General features: G+C 40.7%; 1 protein-coding gene and 2 pseudogenes across 1 annotated transcript; 2 read left to right on the top strand and 1 right to left on the bottom strand.

Annotated features, from left to right (window-relative positions):
- Positions 1-6606: 6606 nt before the first annotated feature.
- Positions 6607-7239, top strand: LOC149019092 (putative invertase inhibitor pseudogene; annotated as a pseudogene).
- Positions 7240-19955: 12716 nt separating this feature from the next.
- LOC149019091 (putative invertase inhibitor pseudogene) lies at positions 19956-20498 on the top strand (annotated as a pseudogene).
- A 2837-nt stretch (positions 20499-23335) lies between these two features.
- Positions 23336-24097, bottom strand: LOC149019090 (uncharacterized). The gene is made up of 3 exons (XM_089154049.1): positions 23962-24097; positions 23647-23876; positions 23336-23545 (listed from the first exon to the last, which is right to left on the bottom strand). The coding sequence occupies exons 1-3, from the start codon at positions 24095-24097 to the stop codon at positions 23336-23338; spliced, it is 576 nt and encodes a 191-aa protein (XP_089010175.1).
- Between the last annotated feature and the right edge of the window lie 405 nt (positions 24098-24502).

The following is a 24502-nucleotide window of genomic DNA, read 5'->3' as shown; positions in this document are numbered from 1 at the left end:
CCAAATCCTTGTCCGAAGTTGTTGTACTATGTCTGGCAAATCCAGCTTGTGCATCAAAGAAGGTGAGCTTAGTTGATGGATCTAATTATCTCCCATACTTTATGCAAAGGTATTTCTGGAAACTAGACTTCTTGATTGACTTTTAGGAGAAAACCTCACTCAATTTGACCTCGTATAGCCCTCTGAATCTCTATTCAAAGTTGCTGAACTATTTCTGGATTCTCTGCTGAAACCTGTTACCTGTTTTGGTCGATGCTCTTTGGTCGATGCCATCAACCAAGGACCATTGACCAAAGTTGCCCAGAATTGAGAAAAAGATGCTTTTTGGATATTCCTTCCTCTATTTAAGTGAAACCTTGAACCTAGAACGATATTTTACTCATTTCAACACCTGAGAACATGGGAAGGCTCCTCTTAGGCTCCTCCTTGGCTTGGGTGATGATCTTCTACAAGAATCATTGTCTCTTTTCTCCAACTATCATCTTCCAAGGTATGATTCTCTCTCTTGCTCTCTATTCTACCACTTCCCTTCTTCTTTTTACTAATGAGACCATGGCCCAAGGTGCTGCAACCTTGCAAACACCTTGCCATGAATGTCTCTTCCCATTTATACTTGTTTTTCCTTCATTCTTGCTATGCCTCAATTGCATCTTGATCCTTGCATATGCATTACCATGATTCTTTGTTTAAAAAACTTGATTTCTTATACTAAACTGAGATGTGGAGTATGATTAGTCTAATCTCTGGCTTGCAAATGATTGTAATCATGTTCCTAACCTATTCCCCAACTAATTCTCTAGCTTCCCTTTCACTTACATCAATTTCTCATGAATGCTAGGATTCTTGTCTTTAGAACATAGGACCTCAATTTGCGGGTTTTCATTTGGACCATTGGATTGTGGTAATACTTGCTAGGTAGTGTACTTACATTGTTATTAATCATCCCTCCAAGTTTCGGATCGATCCGAACCCCGGAAGACCCATTTTGGACTAAAATCCCTAAAACCCATTATGCAGCCCTGAAGACAATTTTGGTCGATCCTCTTTGGTCAATGCCATCGACCAAGACCATCGACCAAACTTGTTTCTGACAGCAACCTTGCTCCGTTTTGACCCTTTCGACCTCCGATTTTCCCGATTTCTTTTCTAACCTTTCATTTATGTTTGTCTAGGGTCTTATTACCATCTTTGGATCATTCTTTTGAGATTGTTGGATTATCATCATCGCGACTTAAGGTAAGGAAGGTTGTTACCATAACTACATAGATTATGTGATTCTTGCTTCTATGTTAGAGACTTAGTAGATTTACCTTCTTTATCGTATTTCCTACAGTATATGACTGTTATAAGTACTTCAAGTATAGTAGTGCCATGTTTACATATTCTTTTGTTATCATGATTATGTATTCTTAATAAATTCATATGTAACTGATCATGTTATGGTATGTATCTTTCTATATGATGAAATGTCATTTATGTATGATATGATGGAAATGAGAATGTGATTGAATATGTATGATTTAGGATTGGGGAATGTCCTATTGACATTTCTGTCCTTGGACATCGGAGGGAATAGTATGGGATGTTCTCTAAAGATGCCTATTGACGCTTTTCCGAATTATTGGATGACATATATAGGACTTGTCTAGATGTATGGCTAGGATGTCCCTGTTGTATCAGACCCGAATCGGAAGGGCATTGAGACCGAATGACCCGTGGTAGTGTATGGTTTGATGGACGCTCTAGGCCGGTAACCAATCCGGTAGGGGACATAAACCATGCTACGGATACTTGAAAGGGGCCATTTATTGGTAGGGTTGCAAATAGCTAGACTTGGGCTCACAGGCGCTTAAGACCGGTAACCAATCCTTGAGAGGACGTGAGAGCTTCCCGTTTACTATTTGTGGATGACCAATAGGGTTGATGAGTCCGTAATCTGGGATTACGCTGACTCTAGTGTGAAGGATACTGGAAAGGATAGCCCGGGGCAAGGAATGGACATATCTGGATCTGACTTAATACGACTGAGTAGATGACTTGCATTGGGCTAGGCTTTACTGTGACATGCGCCAGTACTTATACCAAACGGTGATGTGAGAGAGCAGTGACCGATTCCCCTACCATGGTTTTGAAATGACTTTAACTAATTACCCTGGTAGACCCAAGATATCTTGTATGATTGAGGGGGAGTGACTGACAACCCAAAGAAGTATGGAGCTATGACTTAAACCATGTCTACCAATAGAGACTAGCATACATAGAGTTAGAATCATACTTGCATCATGTGTTTCATATCATATTGCATCATGCTATGTTTTGTATCATGTATCTATGTTACTGTGGAATAACCTGCCTTGCTGAGTTCTTTTGAACTCACTCCTTTTTGCAACATTTTTGTTAAGACTCTACTGCAGGTACCACCACTGTTGACTATGATGGTCAACACTTTGAAGACCAAGTTGATGACCCGTACCCCATTGGTCACGGTGTACAAGTTGATAAAGACTAATAGTCCGAGATTGGGACTTCTTTGGAGCAGTTTGGCCTTTGCACTTGTGTGCTAGTGTTGGGATATCGTCCCATTTTCTTTTTAATCTTTTAGTTAATTTGTTGAGACCGTAGTTTAGTCCGTTCCCTTGTCATGTTGGGAACCGGTTGTAACCCTTAATTTTAGTCGATCTACCTTCTGCTATTATTATAGGACGGGTTTTCCCCTCCTTTTCACACTTTGACTATTTGTCCTATTTGTATCATTTCCGCACTCTGATATTATTTGTGAAACCTTCTGAGATCTTTTCTAGACTTTTATTATTAAATTATTTGAATACAAGGAATTATTCTTGCTTTTGATTATATTATTGTGCTAAGTGGCTATGATTGTTCCTGAACTTGATCGGCGGGACCGCGATTCACTCCCCGGGTAATCCAGATAGGGTACCCCCTTGGTGGATTTAGGGCGGGATGTGACAGTAGGAACTCCTCAATATAGGGTTTCCTGGAAGATCTTATTCAATAGTGCTTGAAAACTGAATTTGGTGATTGGATTCGATTTAGGAGTATTGTAAAAAGACCGGAGGTGAAAGACCAAATAAGTTGCTAGTAAACACTATCCTAATTAGACATAAGGTACTCTCTCAGCATGACAACAGTAATTACCATGTGGAGAATCATATCAAATGATGAGTCCTTGATCTTTTCGGATCCAACTCCTGCTAGTGAACCCTATTGTCATGAATCTGTACTAGTGAAGCGGAGGTGCAAGTGTGTGATGGTCTCATGGGGGTCCAGATCCTCTCCCATGATGAGAAGCACTCTGTGCTCCACTGGCGGCTGTCGACCACAAATGACAAGGTCCACTTTTTTAATACAAATTTATTTTTTACTTGTGGGCCCCATATACTTATGGTTATGAAACTGTTGGGGGACCACAGAGTGCTCTTCGTCAAGGGAGATGATCCACACTTGTCTTGTGGAGAGTTCCTTTTTTCAGAAAATTTCAAATACGGAATTGGGCCCACGTACCGTAGCAGCACATCATGGAGGGGACTCTATACAAGAAGATGAGCTCTCTATTTAGCCCCTTAAAGATTCGACAGCAACCAAGGACAAAAGGTGATGGTTAATACTTTGATTCCTGGGAACACTGTCCAATAGGGTAAGGACAACAATATGGTGATTTTTCACCGTGCATAATTAGGTGCTCAATGATTCAGAGCCCAAAACACACAACGCACTCGCCAATAGAAAGCTCATTATCATTCTTACCCATGACTTACTCTTGAATCACCTTCTAAACAGAATTCTGTTACTAGTGAGGAAATCACCTCTCCAAGAGAGGTTCAGCCAAGTCAATTAGTGGATTGAAATGTCCTGCAGACATCCCAAATAAGCTTGTGCAAAGTTTCAAAAAACTCAGAATCTCCTCTGTCTCATTGAAGGCACCTCAAATGCAGCCTTCTCTGGATTGGCATAAACCAAAGCCTAAGATCAAGGATTAAGCTAGTACTCACGAGAAAAGGATTTAAGGGCTAAAGCATGGAAATAAAGACATTCATGCTCAAGATGGAACTTCTTCTTTAGTAAATACGGATAGGGAGGCTTCCCTTTCAAGCCTCAATGGGGCTGTGAGTCTGCAATGGTGGAACTGTTCAGGCAGTAGTGGCCCCTTAACAATTAATATCTGAAAAAACTAGTAGGGAAAGAGTGACCAAGTCATATCCTTTAATCTCTAATTGAAAATAAATCAAGGTATATGGAATCAATAAAACGTAAGTCAGATTTTTCGGAGTCATATCATTATGATCATATTGGAAATTCAGGTGGCTTGTCTATTATTTGGGATAGTAATTTAAATATTAAATTATGTTCTCCTCTCCAAACTAAAATGATTTAGGTAGGACGCTAATGCCAAATAATTTTCTTTTTCAGGTTATGCTTGGTCTATGGCAACCTGAAGGCAAGGCATAGAGCTACCTTTTGGCATGAACTAGTGCAACCAGGGCACACCATATTTGGTCCATGGTTAGCTATTAGGGACTTCAATGATATACTGAACACAAGAAAAAAATTGGTTGCAATTCAAGACCATTCCAAAAAATGGAATGTTTAAGGAAAGTAATTAATAAATGTAACTTGACAGAGATTCAATTTACTGGGCCTACTTCCATATACAACCCTACCATAAATGATATGCCAGCAGTATTGTGTCTCCTCATAGCTCTCAACTGTCTATTGGACACCCACTAGTCAATTAACACTATCACGGGTAGTCCAGCTTCAATTTCTTGGTTGAAAGGGTAGTAACATGTATAGGGACCCTAATCATGCATCTAGACAATCATGCATATATGCACATACATGGAAATATGAGATATACCATGGGCAATGGCCTAAGTCACAACCCTTGAAATATTTATAAATGTGGATGCAATATGTTAACTCCCAAGTAGCATTATCAATCAAAGCAGTACAGCAAAGGCATGTATTTGAAAGCATATTAAAAGCATGAGCAACAAAGCCTAGTTATAGACATTGTTCCCTCACCTGAATGATGTTCCAAAACCCTCAAACATATCCAAACATAACAAAAATATACTCCACCAACTCACTAGAACTCCTAGAATCATGTTGGCATAATTAGAGTTAAGTTTGATAATCATTTTGGCAAAAAATAGAAGCAAAAATCAAGAAACGACAAGGGTTAGTTGCCTGGGCAGGGCAAGTCGGTTCCCAAGCGACTGCCCAATCAACCACCCAGGTTTGTGGATTGAACTCCATATCCAAATTCACACATTTGATCCATGAACCATAGGGGGTTCTAGGCTATTCTCAAGCACGGGTTTCAACTATGATGCACATCTCGAACCTCACAAACACAAACAACAGCCACAACTTAGATCTAAGGATCGATTCGATCTAAAAGTGGATAATCCTATTTGGAAAATTCTGCGGTTGGAGGAAATGAGGATCTCATCCCTCGTGCTGAATGTGATCAGATTATCGAAAACATGGGTTTTCCAATCAAATCTAACTTCGTACAGTAGATTCATCAAACCAATCCCTTCAAAAATCAGAATAAATAAAAAGCAATTGAAGAGATCAATGTTCTTCCCTTCAAGATCAAAGATCAGATGAGGATTCAATCCTTCTGCAACAAACTCAGCTTTTTCTCTCTCTAAAATATTGCCTTTGACTGGCTCTAGAACCCTGACTAGCTCTAGAACCCTGACTGGCTCTAGAACCCTGACTAGCTCTAGAACCCTGACTGGCTCTAGAACCCTTGGCCATAAACAATAAAATAATTATGAAATCCGGTTTAAATATAGGGCAAGGATCATTAAAAACATGAATTAAAAACATGAATTAGGCCAAGACAGTCGAACCTATCGCCATATTTGATTTGATTTATTAACAAATTTAAAATCAAATCACATATTACTTTTCTTTTTTGGTAAGAAATTCACATAAGACTTGAAAATCTAAAAGTGCAGATTTTTGAAATATTTTCTCTAGTGGTTGTCCATTGAATGAAACAATAAATGCATGCATGACGTAGGAGGTGAGATGCCTTCGCTTTAGAGAGTCTAGATCCTCTACTCGTTGGGTATTGGATTTTATTCATTTCACACCTTTTCTATCATATGTTTAAACGAGATCTATTTTATCAATGTTTAGAGGTGGACCCTTCATAAATAAATGGTGAAGAAATGGAAAAGGAGCATAATTCCCTACCCATCGAGGTAGAGGATCCCAACTCGTTGCTTGCTAAGATTTGCTTGTTTTAGACACTTAGGGATACTCATTACCATATGCATTTCAATCATATTTTTGGATTGTAATTACAAGAATCAATTAATCTCATCATATAGATTTCAACTGCATCTTTGATTTCCAATTATAGGAGCCAATCATTTTTTATTGGAAACCTATTTGGCAAGATATAATACCCTATATATGCTGTATATTCACTTTATATACCCTATATATTTTCTTCTCTCTATTTCCTTGTATATTCTCTGACTTTTGTGTATTTATTACATCGAAATCTCAGAAAATATACGCACAACCGAGAATTTTGCAATCAAATTACTTCTTATCAGTTATAGAATGGCCAATGCATTTTCATATTCATTGGTTGAAGAAAGAGTTGCAGAAATCAACAAACAAGATGAAGTGTTCTTTGCCTTCTTTCTTGTCATTCTATTTTTCGTTGTTGTTGATGCTGATATCCTGACGGAAACATGCCAGAAAGTTTCCGAAGGTGACGACATTATCCATTATGACTTTTGTGTTGCAAGTCTTGGAGAAGATCCCAAGAGCCACAATGCAGATCTCCAAGAATTAGGGCTCATCTCATTGAATTTAAGCAAAGAAAATGCCACAAAAATTGTTTCACTAATTGGTGAGCTCTTGAAAGATGGAAAATTTGGTCCAGATTTTGAAGGATGGTTACAAACTTGTCAACAACTTTTCTCTGATGTGGATTCAATTGCAGATGATGCAATTGTTGCCTTCAAATCAAAGAATTACGAAAATAGTAATAGCCATGTGAGTGCGATGATGGAAGCATCTAAAACTTGTAAAGACAGCTTCATGGAGAAACTTGGTGATACGGGTGGTTTCAGCCCAACCGGTTTTAGGCCCGGGCCGGGGGTGAACCAAACACTCGGTCGGGACAGTTGGGGACTAACTAAAATAAAACATCACTTACGCTGGACCTACATGGCAAGAACACTCTAGATAGAAGGTCAACTGCAAGGCTGATTTAGCGGGACGGACGACAAGGGAGCGTCGTCTAGGGAATGATAGCTGCCTTCAACGAGAGATCCGCCCAACACACAAAAGGTAACACCTACAATATAAAAGCAAGGATTCACCCCTCCGATAAGCATCCAATACATTCTGAACATAGCCTTGTGTAGCTTTTGCATGGGATCTTAATCTGTTCACTGTCTGACTTAGCCATCGGAGGCGGTTGCCCGGTGTACAAGCCAGCCCACATCTAACCTTTCTTGCAGGACTCATCGTCTTGGGAACCCGAAGGGGCTTAGTTGGCATCACGATAGTAACTGAGACGCATTAGTTTGGCGCTGTCTGTGGGAACGACAGTCTTTAAGTCATGGCAAGACGAGGAGCTAACAACGGGCGTACTTGGCAGGAAACTAGTGGCAGTAACCTAAACTTAGAAGATCAAACACATCAAGACGAAGGGGCTGAACACTCAACCAGAGTGAGCAAGATCCTCCCGAGGATAATCAGGTACTTGAAAATCCAAATGGGGAGGGTACGTCAAGAAGGCCCCAGGGACATGCCACTACGGTAGATGTAGATGAAATACGAAAGGGAATGCTCAAGATGCGGGGGTGCTTGAGAGGTTTGGCCCATCAAATTGGAATTGACCAAGGACCAAGACGAGGCACCTAGACGGGAAGGGTACCGAGAGCCTTCCAAAATGCTAAAAGAGTCTGACTGAGAGGAGAGATCCCGAGAGGAAGACAGGCCGAAGGCCAAGAGATCCACTCAACCGGCGCCGAGTGCAGTCAAAGACAACCAAATGGAACAAGGGTTAGCGCCCTTGACCGTATTTTGGTGCCTTCTCGAATCGGATCCCTGGCTCAAAGAAGTCGCCAGGAACAAATCGAACATCAGGGAGAAAGCCAGCCTCAAGCAACCCGATCGAGGGTATCAATCTCTTGACTGCAATCCAGAAGGGAGAACACTACAGAGTCGGAAGAAAATGGAGCGAAGCAGAATCGCCTCCGGAGGAGAATGGTTGTGGTCGAGCGCAGATTGGAGGATCGGGATCATGATGAAGATCTAGATGTGGTCGATCGGGAACCATTCTCAGACGAAATCATGAATATGCCTCTCCCTCAAAATTTTATCATGCCAACTTTCACCCCGTTCAAAGGAAAAACAAACCCGAAAGAGCATATTAGTTACTTCAAGTCAGTAATGACTGTACTGGGTCAGGAGGACAAACTACTTTGCAGACTTTCCTGGCCTCACTTACGCCCGAGTGAAGGCTGATCGGGAATGTAGACCTGAGAATGAAAAGAACACTTCCAATGATCGGGACCGAGGATCAAAAAGCCGGTGGAAGCGTGACCAAGGGCGAGAAAGTTTCACTCCACTCAATACGAAACCATCGGAGATTTTGATGCAAATCTGGACAAGAAGTCATTAAAATGGCCTGGAAAGTTACATTCCTGACTGAAAGATCGAGATATGACAAAATATTGCCACTTTCACAAAAACTACGACCACCACACTGACAACTGTTGAATCCTCAAATCTGAGATCGAGAAATTGATCCAAGACGGGAAGCTTGGTCAATATGTTCGAGGATCGGGTAAATCCCGTGAAAGGTCACCCGAGACAAGGAAATGGGCTTGATTGACCAATCCTGGCGAAATTGCCAAAAAGGTTGACAAAGGAAAGGAGAAAGAAGGTCGGGAAGAATCACTCGTATACGTAATCATGGGTGGTCCGACTATTGAGTCAATAAGAAAGGCAAAATTGAAGGCCCGGTTTGTGGGAGCCGTTCATTTTCCAAAAAAGAGAAAAAATCCAGCGTATCTTGAACCTATAGCGTTCACCGATGATGATCTGAATGGGATAGTGGCGCCTCATGATGATGCAATCATCATCAAAGTAAAGATAGCCAATCGGGAAGTTCACCAAGTCTTAGTTGACACAGGTTCCTTAGTCAACCTACTATCGTATGAGGCTTTCAAGAGATTAAAGCTAGCTGATGACCTGCTAACCCCTTCTGCAACACCTCTTTACGATTCTGCAGGGTTTTCGGCCATCACAGAAGTAACGATCCATTTGGATTTGAAGATCGGGACATCCCCTCGGGACACCCTTGTACGGGTCAATTTCATGCTTGTAAAAGACCTAAGCATATAATGCGATATTGGGACGACCAACTCTAAATGCACTAGAGGCGGTCGTGTCACCTTGACACATGAAGCTCAAATTTCCAACAGATGCTGGAGTGGGTGAGTGCAATTCCGATCAATCTACCTCCTGGCAATATTATGTGAATTATCTAAAGCAAAAGTGGAGGTCAGAAAGCTAGGGAAGCGCCCTGACCATTAAAGTTCGAGACAACCGGGATGAAGAAAACATGCAGAGACCAAAGCCGGTCAAGAAACTAGAAAGAATCCAATTAAATTAGGATTTTCCCGATCAAGGGACGTTCATTGGATCTGAACAACCCAAGGACTTCAAGAAGAAATTGACCAAGTTCTTATGTGACAACTCAGACATCTTCACATGGTCGGCAAGTGACATGCTCGGGATAGATAGGCGCGTAGCTGAGCATAAACTATGGATTCAAAAGGATGCAATCCCGGTCATCCAAAGAAGAAGAAATTTCTCAATCAAGAAACGTGAAGCTATTAGATCAGAAACAGAGAAAATTGAGAAATTAGGTTTCATTGAATCGATCGAGTGCCCGACCTGGTTGGCAAATGTTGTAATGGTCAAAAAGTCAAATAGAAAATGGAGGATGTGTATTGACTACACAGACCTAAACAAGGCATGTCCAAAGGACTGCTACCCTCTTCCTAGAATTGACTTATTGATCGACGCAATGGTGGGCATGAAGTTCTTAGCTTCATGGACACCTATTCGGGATACAACTAGATCCTAATGAGTCGGGAAGACGAGAAGCACACTTCCTTCATGATCGACCGGGAAAGTTATTACTACCGAGTTATGCTATTCGGCTTAAAAACGCAAGCGCCACATACCAGAGAGCAATCAACAAGATCTTCCAAGACCAGATCGGGAGGAACATGGAAGTATACGTTGATGATATGCTCGTGAAAAGTTTAATTTGGGCTCAACACTTAGCAGATCTGGAAGAGACATTTGATGTCTTAAGAACTTATTAGATGCGCCTGAATCTCGAGAAATGTGCATTGAGAAGTTTCTCGGATTCATGGTCTCTCTAAGGGAAATCGAGGCAAATCTTGAGAAGATCCGGGCCTTGAATGAAATGCAACCTCCAAGAACAATAAAGGAAATTCAATGCTTGACCGGAAGAGTGGCAGCACTAAATCGGTTCATATCCCGAGCAGGAGAAAAATGTAATTCCTCTATCAAGGCATTAAAGGCCACACCAAGATCGGGAGAAATCATGTGGACAGATGAATACTATAAGGCATTCGAAGAACTCAAGAAGTCGCTCGGGACAACTCCCGTCTTAGCACGACCATTAACCGGGGAAAACCTGGCGGTCTACCTTGTTGTTTCGCCAACTGCTGTAAGCGCTGTGTTAGTAAAAGGAGAAACTGCATAAAACCCGGTCTACTATGTGATTCATGTACTCATTGATGCAGAAACAAGGTATCCAGATATTGATGAGCAAGTTTTGGTTCTCTTAGTAGCCTCGCAAAAGCTAAGGCCTTATTTCCAGGCGCATCCAATTATAGTCCTGACCAACTTCCTGCTGAAAAAGATTTTACAAAGGCTCGATGTGGCCGGGAGAATGGTCGGCTGGGCGGTGGAGCTTAGTGAGTACCAGATCCAGTTCAAACCAAGAATAGCCATTAAGGCCTAGGCCTTAGCTGACTTCATTGTGGAAAACTGCTTACCACGAAGGGAAGATCCAAATTCAACAACTAAGGCAACAGACCTGTGGATTTTACACGTGGATGACTTGAGTAGCAATTCCGGTTCAGGAGCAGGTTTGACCCTTAAAAGTCCAGGTGACTTCATGGTTAGTTATGAGCTAAGGTTCAATTTCTCGGCCTCAAACAATGAAGCCGAGTACAAAGCTGTGCTTGCAAGATTGCGAGTAGCCCGAGCACTAATGGCCTAGGATCTGGAAGTAAGAAGTGATTCCCATCTTATTATAAATCAAATCAAGGGAGAATACAATACAAAAGATGAGAGAATGGCGAAGTATTTGACAAAGGTCGAACAACTTCAAACATTTTTTGATCGGTTAACTTCCACCAAATACCCAGAAAAGAAAATGAGAAGGCAGACGAACTCTCCCGGCTATCTTTGTCCAATTACAAAAATTTGGACTCAACGGTCTACATAGAAGAACTAGATTGCTCGAGCACATAAGAATCTGAAATCCTTGAAATCGGGGATGATCCCGACTGGACGATACCTTTGATATCCTACCTAAAGGATAACATACTCCCGACTGAATCAAAGGAAGCCTAGAAGATTAAGAATCAAGCAGCTCAGTTCACCATCAAAGATGGCCAATTATACAAGAGGTCCTTCCCCGAACCTCTCCTGAGATGCGTTGGACCCTCCCGAGCCAGTTATGCCTTGGAAAAAGTCCACGAAGGGATATGTGGCGCTCACATGGGCAGGAAAGCATTGGAAGGTGCTACATTCAAGAATATACTGGCCAACCTTGCAGAAGGACGCCCTTGAATATGTCCGCAAATGCGAACAATATCAAAAACATGCAACTATCCCGAAGGTATCGACAGTTCCACTCTCGCCGATTTCTTGCCCGACCCCTTTCACAATGTGGGGAATGGACTTAATCGGAAAACTTCCAAGGGCTTCAAGAAATCGGGAGTATCTCGTCGTTGCCATTGATTACTTTATGAAATGGGTTGAGGCAGAACCCATGGCTTCCATCACGGAGAAACAAATGGATAAATTCTTTGAAGAAAAAATTATCTTTAGGTTTGGAATACCTCGGGTTCTAGTAACTAACAACGGAAAGCAATTTGAAGGGTCTGGATTCAAGGCATTCTGCAAAAAATACCACATCGAACACCGTTGTTCCTCGGTAGCTTATCCACAAAGCAATGGATAGGTTGAAGTCACGAATAGAACATTGTGCTAGATGGAATGAAGAAAAGGCTAGAGGATAGTCGGGCTCTTTGGGTCAAGGAGCTTCTGAGCATCCTTTGGTCATACTGTACAACTACCCGATGGAGAGACACCGTTCTGCCTTGCATATGGCACTGAAGCTTTGGCCCCCGTGAAGGTTTTGGCCGGGTCATTCCACTACAACACCTTTGATGGAAAGCAAAATGACTAGGGCCTAAAAGAAAATTTGGATTTCCTACTAGAAACCCGAGAAAAAGCTCAACAAAGAAATCAGTTGTACTAGAAAAGGATAGCTCGGTACTACAATTCACGGGTGAAAGGCCGAAGATACCGATTGGGAGACTTAGTATTACAAAGGACAGGGGCATCCGACCCTAGGAATCAAGGGAAATTAACTCCAACTTGGGAAGGACCGTATATCATTAACAAAGAAACAAAACTGGGAGCATACCAGTTAAAGGAGCCATTAACAAGAAGACCAATTGATCGATCATGGAACTCCACCAACCTAAGAAGGTTCTATCAATAGTTTTGTATCTTTTCCAAAACAATAAATGATTCGGGGTCTAACTCAATCGTATTTCTTGGCACCTTTCTTAAGGACTTAGCACTTTTTAAGGCAATAAATGACTTGGGGTCTAACCCGATCGTATTTCTTGGCACCTTTCTTAAGGACTTAGCACTTTCTTAAGGCAATAAATGACTCGGGGTCTAACCCGATCGTATTTCTTGGCACCTTTCTTAAGGACTTAGCACTTTCTTAAGGCAATAAATGACTCGGGGTCTAACCCGATCGTATTTCTTGGCACCTTTCTTAAGGACTTAACACTTTCTTAAGGCAATAAATGACTCGGGTTCTAACCCGATCGTATTTCTTGGCACCTTTCTTAAGGACTTAGCACTTGCTTAAGGCAATAAATGACTCGGGGTCTAACCCGATCGTATTTCTTGGCACCTTTCTTAAGGACTTAGCACTTTCTTAAGGCAATAAATGACTTGGGGTCTAACCCGATCGTATTTCTTGGCACTTTTCTTAAGGACTTAACACTTTCTTAAGGCAATAAATGACTCGAGGTCTAACCCGATCGTATTTCTTGGCACCTTTCTTAAGGACTTAACACTTTCTTAAGGCAATAAATGACTCGAGGTCTAAACCGATCGTATTTCTTGACACCTTTCTTAAAAGGACTTGGCGCTTTTTTTTAAGACAATAGACGATTCGGGCAATAACCCGATCACACCTTTTGACATCTTCCTTAAGGACTTGGCACTTATTTTGAGAGATAAGTAACCATAAGCTTGACCCAAACGCCCGAGTAAGTTGCAAAAAACAACAATTGTGAAATACTTAGCCAAATATCATTCAAAGTACACTTCTGATTACAAGGAGTTACATGGCTCGGGATACAAGGAATTACATGGCTCTGGATACAAGGAGTCACATGGCTTGGGATACAAGGAGTTACATGCCTCAGGATACAGAAACTTCAACAAGAAAACACCGGCAGGGTTCAATACTTAGTGATTGATATATTGAAGCATTTTCGAACTCTTCATAGTCGCCGAGAGCAAGATTCATGTGCCGATCGAGAGCCATGAACTTACCAATGAGCTGACGGCCATCTTGGATTGTCACTCGCATTCTGTCCCGAACAGCTCAGTCAATCTTCACTGATGGACTTGGGGAAGATCTCGCCTCTGCAGACTGCTCGACCAAACCTTCATTTGACACATTAGTGTCAACAATGTCGGTCAGGGACCCTCTGACTTCATCCTCAGCTTGGGACTTCTCTACCTCCCCATCCTCAGCTTCATCCTTAGACTCATCCTCGAAAGAGGATCAATGAAATCTGCAGGATCGGGGATCGAGAGATCAGGAAGCTCGGGGAGATCCTCTGGCCGGGGAAGATGGAGTTCGTCATACAACTTCGGATCCAGAATTTTCTTCAACTTTGAATGATTCGGTGGGACGTCTACTCGAGGGTGAATTTGATGGCCTGCCTCATCCCCTATTTAAAAGCAAGACCGGAAAGAGCCAATGCCAAATCCTTAAACTCTTTGGTGGTGAAATACTCTTCCAGCACCTCCCTCTTAGAGTTCCAGGACGCACTGGCCTTCAACTCCTCAACCGTCCTCCTCAATTCGGCATTCCTCTCCACTTCCTCATCCAAGAGGGTTCGGGCACTCGCCAAATCCTCAGTAGCCTTCCTGAGTTTCTTCTCGAGTGACCCGACCTTCCTTTGTATTTCCCTTTGCTCTTGGAAAGGTCGTTCCTCTCTTTCTTCAACTCGGCAATTTCCTCCAGAGCTGCCTTAAGCTCTTTCCTAGCCTGGGCGGAGTTATGGTTAGCCTTCTGATGAAGTTGCTCAAAAAGCTTCAGCTCCTCCAACTGTTGATGAGCTCGACTCAATGCCTCGACAAAGCGATGAGCAGCCCCAGCTAGATAACTAAAAATAAGGAAAAGTATTAGTCAAAAGTCATCAAAGGAAAAAAGGAAGTCAGAAGGGAAGAAAGATTACTTTTACCCGTCTGAAAAGAACTCATCATTCGGGAGATTCTTCAAATAGTCCCAATCAGACTGAAGGGTGGCGCCCTCGACCCAACGTTGAGCGACGCTTGGGTCACCAAAAACTGAATCACGCTCGGTCAGTTCTAAGGCTGAAGAGGGCCCAACGCGTGGCTCGAGCTAAAAAATCCGAGCCTTTTTGGCTTGGGGAGCCTAAGGGACCTCCGCCGTTGGCTCCCTTCCTCCCTCTGGAGCAGGAGGAACTTTTCTTTTTGGACTTTTAATGATCCCGATCATAGTAGCAGAAGGCTAATCCACAGCAGCAGAAGACTTGGCCACCACAGCATACGAAGAAGAGGGCTTTGCTTTAGAAGGAGGTTTCCTCCTCTTGGCATGAGCCATGGACCCGGTTGCCATGGCCAAGAGATCATCAGTCGGGACATCTGCAGACACTGGACAAATAGAAAAAATCAATCAGGTCAGAACACGGAATACAAAGTCATGACAATTGAAACAAAAGTTCACCCGAAGAAAAGCCCCACAACTGAAGGACAGGCTCATACTCCATGGAATAACCATGGATTGCACACTCGTCCCCTTTCTCCCAGTTGATCATCCCGACTATTTCTTCCTCGTCGGGATCCAAGCCAAAAGGGGTGTTTAGGAGGTCAATCTCTTTCTTCGACCTCTCCTTAAAATCAGTAAGGAAAGGCTCGAGAGCAGGAGGACTAAAAAATAAGAAAAATTCCCTCCACTTTTTGGTCGTGGACGGGAGACTATCTTTTTCAATAAAATTCCCCTGAAAATCAGGGGAAGTAGACGCCCTCTTCGCCAAGTAAAACCAACCCTACTAGGTATGAGGGTGTAAGGAATAGTAGTGGTGAAATATTCTGAAGGTTGGGAGGACACCTAAATTATGACAGAAACCCACAAAGCCGATAATGTTGCACCAATTGTTCGAGCTCAAGTTGACCGGGTTGATGGCATAATGATTCAGTATGTCAAGAAAAAGATCGTGCAAAGGAAGATGAAGCCCCCCGATGAAGGCATCATAGTGTAAAGGATAAAAACCACTCGGGGGGCTATTCACCCTTTTAGAAGCCTTCGAGAGAACAACCACGTATCCCTCATGAATATTAAAGCTGGAAAGAAACCGATCCAGATCAGAAGAAGAAAGCGAACTAGGGTAAATTTTGGGCCTTGATGTACTTTGAACATAATCTACGTGCCAAGGGGTTCGGGGCTGCGACTTGGCCAGTGCCAAAGCCCTATCATCTAATTTCTTCCTATCTGGCTTTCGAGGAATGGCTCCCCGAAAACCACTCGGACGTTGAAAAAGTGGACGGGGAGGGCCTCCCGATCGAGGAAGTGTGACTCGGGAAGTTGAAGCGGGTGGATCACGCGAAGTAGCCATTGACTCTGGCTGAAGAACACTTTGGGCAGAAGGAGTAGCAGAATCAGACGCAATGACTGACTCAGAAATGTCCCGAGTCACATCTCCTGGGACCTCCTGCATTCGGGCTTCCTCAGCCGGGTCAGGATCTTGGACTTTGGTCATCTCTAGTATTTCATGGTAAACCCTTAGGTTATCATCAGGGGAACTTTCACCAAAGTCATGGGTACGCTCATCATCCGAGGATTGCTCATGCAAGTCCTTCAGACGATCCCCGGCTAGATTAACACCCTTTGTTTGATCACTATCACCCTCACTCACGTAAGTCCTCATCCCGGCGACGTTTTCTCTCACAGTGAGTCGGAACTGGAACACAAGGTTGAAACCTAAAACCTCTCAAACTCTTCTTTGCCTTCTTTGGCATCATAGTCGGGAGAGAGAACTTACTAGTGGAAGATCGAGAAGCTTGCAAGCTAGTCGGGAGCAAGTCTTAGTCGAGACCAACGAAAGCAATGGATCAAAACAAAGAAGGAAAGGGGGTGTTTATACTACCTGAGGAGGTGTTTTTGATTTTGATCGAACAATTGTGACATAATAAGATCAACGGTTCAAAGGAAGAGATGCTTTGCCTTCCCGAGGCCGCCATAATGACCATTAACTCTGCCATTTGATGTGGCGATGCGAGATTGGGCGCAACCTTTAAGGAAATGGTTATCACAACGGCTAATCACTTCAGTCAAGAGTAATAAATGAACCCAGAAGAGAATCTCCCGAATGCTATCCCACACGATGCACACATCGTACGGGATAGGGTCTAGTGATACAGGTGGTTTTAGGCTTGGGCCGGGGGTGAACCAAACACTTGGTCGGGACAGTTGCCAACTAACTAAAATAGAACGCCAGTTACGTTGGACCTACATGGCAAGAACGCTCTAGATAGAAGGTCAACTGAGGCTAATTGAGCTGGACGAATGACAAGGGAGCGCAGTCCAGGGAATGATAGCTGCCCTCGACGAGAGATCCACCCAACACACAAAGGGTAACACCTACAGTATAAAAGCAAGGATTCACCCCTCCAGTAAGCATCCAGTACATTCTGAACATAGCCTTGTGTAGCTCTTGCACGGGATCTTAATCTGTTCACTGTCTGACTTAGCCATCGGAGGCGGATGACCAACGTACGAGCCAGCCCGCATCTAACCTTTCTTGCAAGACTCATAGTCTTGGGAACCTGAAGGGGCTTAGTCGGCATCATGATAGTAACTGAGATGCATCACCTGGTTTGAAATCACCATTGTCAGTAGAGGATGTTGCTTACTTGTAGTTATGTGCAATTTCATTGTGTATTGTCACCATCCTCGATGGAACTTCCTAGTGTAAACAATATTTCAATGTAATATTTAGTATCATCACTGCAGTTGTTGTTTAATTTTACATAATTATTTAATATAAGTACTTTTGCCATTTTGAAATATCCAATGGAATGTTAAGGACTTCAATTTCTCTTTGCTCACAAGGGAGGTGCTAAGTCATTTTCTATTTGCACATAATATTTTTATATTTTAGTATGGTACGATTTTTTTTTCCCATACAACAGAATGCTTCAACTTGATACTTAAAAAATTTAAGAGATTTTCTGCAACAGTCTAACTTGGAGAAGAGCAAAAACAAAATAAAATTTTGGGTAAGCATCAACTCAAAGGAAACAGAGGATTTCTGAATTTTTAAATATCTCAATTGCTCAATTTCCATCTCGCCATTTAGGATTGAATTTGTTTGAATGAAGGGTATCTTTAAGGGTTATGCAACTCTTCTTGATAAGGTGAAGAAAAGAATATTATGAATGGAAGAGAAACTACTATTTAAAGCAAGAAGGGTGGAACTTGTAAGGTCTGTCATCACAAGTATCCAAATCCATTCGTTTTCTGTTATTGGTGGCCATCAAGGTGTGTCATATTGATGGAATAGCAAATAAAGTTTGTTTAAAATGGGATATGGGGGGTATGTCAAAAGGAGGACTAGACATTAAAAGGGTTTGCGCAGTTGAGCTTCAGTGATGCGTAGCACTGTGCTGCCGATGATCGAGATCAAATCTCGGCTGAGTTTTCGATCTCCACTGTCCATTTCAGTCCATTTTAAAGTGCAACATTCAAGTTCGGGTGGTTCCTTAGAGCTCGGTTGGTGAAAAAACATGGGTTGCTGAACATGAGAAAAGTTTCTTCTACATTTCTACCAGGATTGAGGAAGGTTTGGAATTTAAGTGGAGAAAAGTGGGGAGTAGGAAATGTAAATGAGATTATGTTTTGGACGGACCACTAGGTGAGGGCAGCTCCTATTTGGGATTTAGTGTAACATTCAAGTTGTCTACCAGTATCAAGCTTGGCGAAAGAAGCAGAATTGATAATATATATATATATATATATATATATATATATATATATATATATATATATATATAAAAAAAATATATATATATATATATAAAAATATAAAAAAGAATGGATTTTGCCAACAGGGCATTCTGTTGATGGACAATTCACAATGAATATAGGGCAAGGATCATTAAAAACATTAATTAGGCCAAGACAGTCGAACCTATCGCCAAATTTGATTTGATTTGATTTGATTAGATTTATTAACAAATTTCAAATAAAATCATATATTACTTTTCTTTTTTGGTAAACAATTCACATAAGACTTGAAAATTGAAAAGTGCAGATTTTTGAAATATTTTCTCTAGTTGTTCTCCATTGAATGAAACAATAAATTCATGCATGCTGCATGACGCATGCGGGAGGTATGAGGTTAGATGCCTTCGCTTAGAGAGTCTGGATCCTCTAGTCGTTGGGTATTGGATTTTATTCATTTCACACCTTTTCTATCATATGTTTAAACGAGATCTATTTTATCAATGTTTAGAGGTATACCCTTCTTAAATAAATGGTGAAGAAATGGAAAAGGAGCATAATCCCCTACCTGTCGAGGTAGAGGATCCCAACTCGTTGCTTGCTAAGATCTGCTCGTTTTAGGGCTTGTTTGGTTACACGAGTCTGGAGATTTCAAATATCTAGAGATTTCAAATCTATAGATTTCAAATCTATAGAGTTCAAATCATAATTTATAAAATTAAATGTTTGGTTGTGGAATGAAATCTGTGGATTCATCCTAGAAAACTATTTGATCGACTTGATTTTTTGTGAATGTGCAAATGTATAACTTTTTTGAAATCTCTAGATTTCACCCCTTACCCATAAATCTACAGATTCACGTTTTTAGTGTAAAAAGGTGAATCTCTAGATTTCATGAATCTAGAGATTTTTACAACCAAACAGGTATAATTCTCAGATTCATGAATCCAGAGATTTCAAATCTCTGGATTCTGCATTTCAATCATATTTTTGGATTGTAATTACAAGAATCAATTAATCTCACCATATATATTTCAATTATATCTTTGATTTCCAATTATAGGAGCCAATTATTTTTTATTGGAAACCTATTTGGCAAGATATAATACCCTATATATGCTGTATATTCACTTTATATACCCTATATATTTTCTTATCTCTATTTCCTTGTATATTTTTTGACTTTTGTGTATTTATTACATCGAAATCTCAGAAAATAAACGCACAACGGAGAATTTTGCAATCAAAGTACTTCTTATCGGTTATAAAATGGCCAACGCATTTTGGTATTCATTGGTTGAAAAGAGAGTTGCAGAAATCAACAAACAAGATGAAGTGTTCTCTGCCTTTCTTCTTTCTTGTCATTGTATTTTTCATTGTTGTTGATGCTGATATCGTGACGGAAACATGCAAGGAAGTTGCCCAAGGTGAAAAACTTATCCATTATGACTTTTGTGTTGCAACTCTGGGAGAAGATCCCAAGAGCCACAATGCAGATCTCCAAGAATTAGGGCTCATCTCATTGAATTTAAGCAAAGAAAACGCCACTAAAATTGTTTCACTGATTGGTGAGCTCTTGAAAGATGGAAAATTTGGTCCAGATGTTGTAGGACGGTTACAGACTTGTCAACAACTTTTCTCTGATGTGGATTTAATTGCAGATGATGCAATTGTTTTCTTCAAATCCAAAAAGTACCAATATAGTAATAACCGTGTGAGTGCGATGATGGATGCATCTACTATTTGTGAAGACAGCTTCTTGGAGAAACCTGGTCTGAAATCACCATTGTCAGTAGAGGACGCTGTTTACTTCCAGTTATGTGCAATTGCATTGCGTATTGTCACCATCCTCGATGGAACTTCCCTGGTGTAAACAATATTTCAATGTAATATTTAGTATCATCAGTGTGGTTGTTGTTTCAATTTTACATAATTATTAGTTAATAAAAGTACTTTTGCCATTTTGAAATATCCAATGGAATGTTAAGGACTTCAATTTCTCTTTGCTCATAAGGGAGGTGCTAAGTCATTTGCTATTTGCATATGATATTTTTATATTTTAGTATGGTACGATCTTTTTTCCCATACAACCGAATGCTTCAACTGGATACTTAAAAAATTTAAGAGATTTTCTGCCCTTATTCAGGGCAACTGTCTAACTTGGAGAAGAGCAAAATATTTTTTTTTGGGGTAAGCATCAACTCAAAGGAAACAGAGGATTTCTGAATTTCTAAATATCTCAATTGCTCAATTTCAATCTCGCCATTTAGGAGTGAATTTGTTTCAACGAAGGGTATCTTTAAGGGTTATGCAACTATTCTTAATAAGGTGAAGAAAAGAACATAAGAATGGAAAGAGAAACTACTATTTAAAGCAAGAAGGGTGGAACTTGTAAGGTCTGTCATCACTAGTATCCAAATCCATTCGTTTTCTATTATTCGTGGTCATCTAGGTGTACTCACTACAAGAAATAAGGGCTTTTGCCACGGTAAATTACCATGGCAAAAGCCCAATAACCGTAGCAAAAAAATAACCCGACGGTAAAATTTCTGTTGGATTTCCGTCGGTTAGGGAGCCGTCGTAAAGAGATAGGACGGTAATAACGGGGGTCGGTTCTGCTCCCTTTAGCTATGGTAATTCCTTACCGTGGCAAATACATACATTTATGCCACGGTAATTGCTTACTGTGGCAAATACTTATATACACCACGGTAATTATGGATCCTATTTTTTGCTACGGTAATTTTGTACCGTGGCAAATACTTATTATTATTATTATTTTATTTTTATTTTTTCCTTTTTTGGTGGGTTTATATTTATAAATCCAGCACGACAGAAATGAGAAAAATAGAAGAGAAAAGAGAACTTCAATTGATTGGCTGGTGATATATTTTCAGAAAAGAGAATGAAAAAGAGATATTGTAATCAACATTTCTTCAAAGAATGCCTATACATTTCATGTAACTGAAGACTACATGACTTTGAAAGAAGGGAGAAGATTCTCTTCTCTTTACAGGATGCCCAGAGATCAATTTCACAAAATGATCAAGAACAAATTCCTATCAGCTGCAGCATGCTCCCCTTTGAGAAACAGTTCCATCTCAACCTCCTGCTGACCCTTGTGGACGTCCATAGCCAATATTGATGCCAGATGACTATCATCACAACCAATAGGATCGGATACCGGGCCTTGTTCGATTCTATGGAGCTTCTTTGAATGTTTGCAGTGAGAGATCATTGGTGCTACCCGACGGATACATTGATCATGGTTCAGCAAAAGATCGAGATGGAAGAAGCAGGACTTACTTCAAAACTCATATCTGCAACTGTATTGTCTCTCATGGGAAGGGCTAAAGAAATACTTGGGCTGCAGTGATTACAAATAGAGATGTAGGCATAAAGAAAACAAATTGTCCTATTGATTTCCCTAGCTTTAATCTCAAGTGAAAAAAAGAAGTTTTAGAATGAATATCAAACGCACATAATAAAGTGAAACTGTGTCAGCAAATAAGAACCATCTGTTTTCCCCCGCACATAAAATATGTGCTAGGCATCAAAGATATAAATCATGTGTTTGAGTGGACAAGGTGGCCTTGGTCCACGCATCATCCAACTCCTTGGGGCAACTAGACCCAAGTGATGAGTCATGCTGCCAATGATTCTATAGATAGTTATGACAGAATTGGCATCTAAAACTACTGATTTAACTAATCAAGATATAATTGCAAGCAGAATGATAATGCATGAGTGACAAAGGCACCCAAAGATGAAGCGGAAGGACATTCTATCTATGGAACTTGAACCTAAAGATAATGTTTCAACTAGAGAAAAATCAAAACCAAGAATAGGGATCAAGCAAGGATATTGAAAGTAAGAACCATACTCACCTCAAGTACGTCGTCGGTCTTGCATTAGGAACTCTATGTCAGCCCTGAGCGAAGAGTAGCCACCCTGGAGTGAAGATATCTCTTTAGCCTCGACTAGCTATCTCTTCAGCACTCGGCCGATGTTGTTGCCTCTAATGTGTGTATCTTAGCCCGCAATTGTGTATTCTCTTTAACATATGACTTGTTAAGCTCTCTTGCTGTCCCATGTACTTGTGTTGGAGTTATTCCAACTCCACACATCCGTACTCGACCATGGACATCTTCACCTACACAATCTCTAAAAACTTCATCTTGCACGGCAGGGTCCCCTCCGATTTCTTCAGGCAGTTCATTGAGTTGTTTTTCCATATTGGCCTACATTTGAAACACAAAAATCAGTTACAAGATATATTAATTGAAGCTATAAAATGATAGTACCTCATTTATGATTTAATAACTTACAATGATCAAGTTAGCAACCTCGTCTGTAGGGTCACGTGTAATCTTGAACATTTCCATACGAGTGGGAGGTTCTTTCTCTGGGTGCTCCTGACGCTAAATAATTAAGAAACAATAAAATATTATAACATGTGAACTTCCATAAACAACATCTGAACTTCCATAAACAACATTTATACTTTCAAATTACATCATATACCTTTTTCTCTCGAATTACAAAGAAAAAGAAGTCTTTCCCTGTTGTGCAATGATTTTAAAATTTTCCTATTGTCAATATTGTGGGCCGACACAACCTAAAATATTTTGAAACACACAGAATTAGATTAGAAATATTATTGCTAACATAATTTACTATTTTGTCACAAGATGAGCTAAATTCTAGGCATCATACTTGACTAGCCTCTTGGCCCCATGTCTCGAGGAGTATATTCCATTGTTCTAATGGAACACGCTTATCTAAATGGGCTAACCTCTCCTCATGTGTTCCGTACTTGTTGAACACATTTACCTTAAGCTCATGCTTAAAATCCTTCCATCTTTCATTGAGCTTAATTTCCACCCAACTCCTTAAACCATCAGGGAGATTGAATTTTTCCTACAAATATAATATGGTAAAAGTTAGTCTAGCTCTAGGCAATATATGAATACAAACATCTAAATATAGGTAAGAAATATGATATGGGAAATATATCTTACATATATCTTATCCACCGCGTCATCTTTCAGAGGTTGTGGGATTTTCCTCCAATCAGAATAGGATAAAGGAAGTAGGTGTGCATCCCTTGCTTTAACTCCAACCCAAGTCATTAACTTTGCAGTTGTTTCGTTGCAAGGTTGACCATTATCATCAATTTGTACATCAATTTTGCCTACGAGTTCTTCAATCGCCTTCCCTCGAGCCGGCCCTCTTCCAGATTTCTTGCCACCTAAAAATATTCAATTCTAGTGAGATACACATATTAACTATTAGTTAAACAAACATAAATTTGCTAAAGATTTTTAATCTCTTACCTGTAGACCCTGAACTCGAAGATGGAGGAGAGAACTCATTGTCACTCATGTTTGGCAACAACCTGCATGAAGTAGCAAATGACTTAACAAGAAAAGGAAGAAGTACATCCACATATGCTGATGGAACTCTGATCATGACTGTTATTTAAGACTTTTATTTATTGACACAATATGCTCAAAAGCTTCAGTGAAGACCCCAGAATTACTAACATTAGAAGAGAAATTTTTGAAGATACAATTTTGATAGACTGCCATATTGTCTTGAAAATGCAGATAAACGAGTTTCTGTTCATTAACAATAACTCTCTTTCTGTGCAGGCTTTCAACAGTTTCTTTTTGCTAATACCATAATTGTCATTAGTCAGGGCCAGCAAGGTGACTCTTGCTCTTATCAAACAGGGTAGGAAGTTCATCTCCTAGTCTATGACCAACATGGACTGACTGGAATGCCTCCACATGGTCATCGACAAAAGGAAACAAAAAATAAAGAATGATTAATGACTACCTTAGTCTTTATGCTAGTGAAGGTCACCCATCAATC

This window comes from Hakea prostrata, chromosome 4, assembly GCF_041222555.1.
Source record: "Hakea prostrata isolate BN-2017 chromosome 4, UWA_Hpros_2, whole genome shotgun sequence".
Lineage (NCBI taxonomy): Eukaryota > Viridiplantae > Streptophyta > Magnoliopsida > Proteales > Proteaceae > Hakea > Hakea prostrata.
This window is presented reverse-complemented; position numbering and strand designations above follow the sequence as displayed.

Excerpts from the sequence above, each read along its gene's own strand:
- LOC149019090 (XM_089154049.1), bottom strand. The coding sequence starts at position 24,097 with ATGATCAGAGTTCCATCAGCATATGTGGATGTACTTCTTCCTTTTCTT. Across the intron at positions 23,877-23,961 it reads TTCGAGTTCAGGGTCTACAG|GTGGCAAGAAATCTGGAAGA; the intron begins GTAAGAGATTAA and ends GAATATTTTTAG. Across the intron at positions 23,546-23,646 it reads ACGCGGTGGATAAGATATAT|GAAAAATTCAATCTCCCTGA; the intron begins GTAAGATATATT and ends TTATATTTGTAG.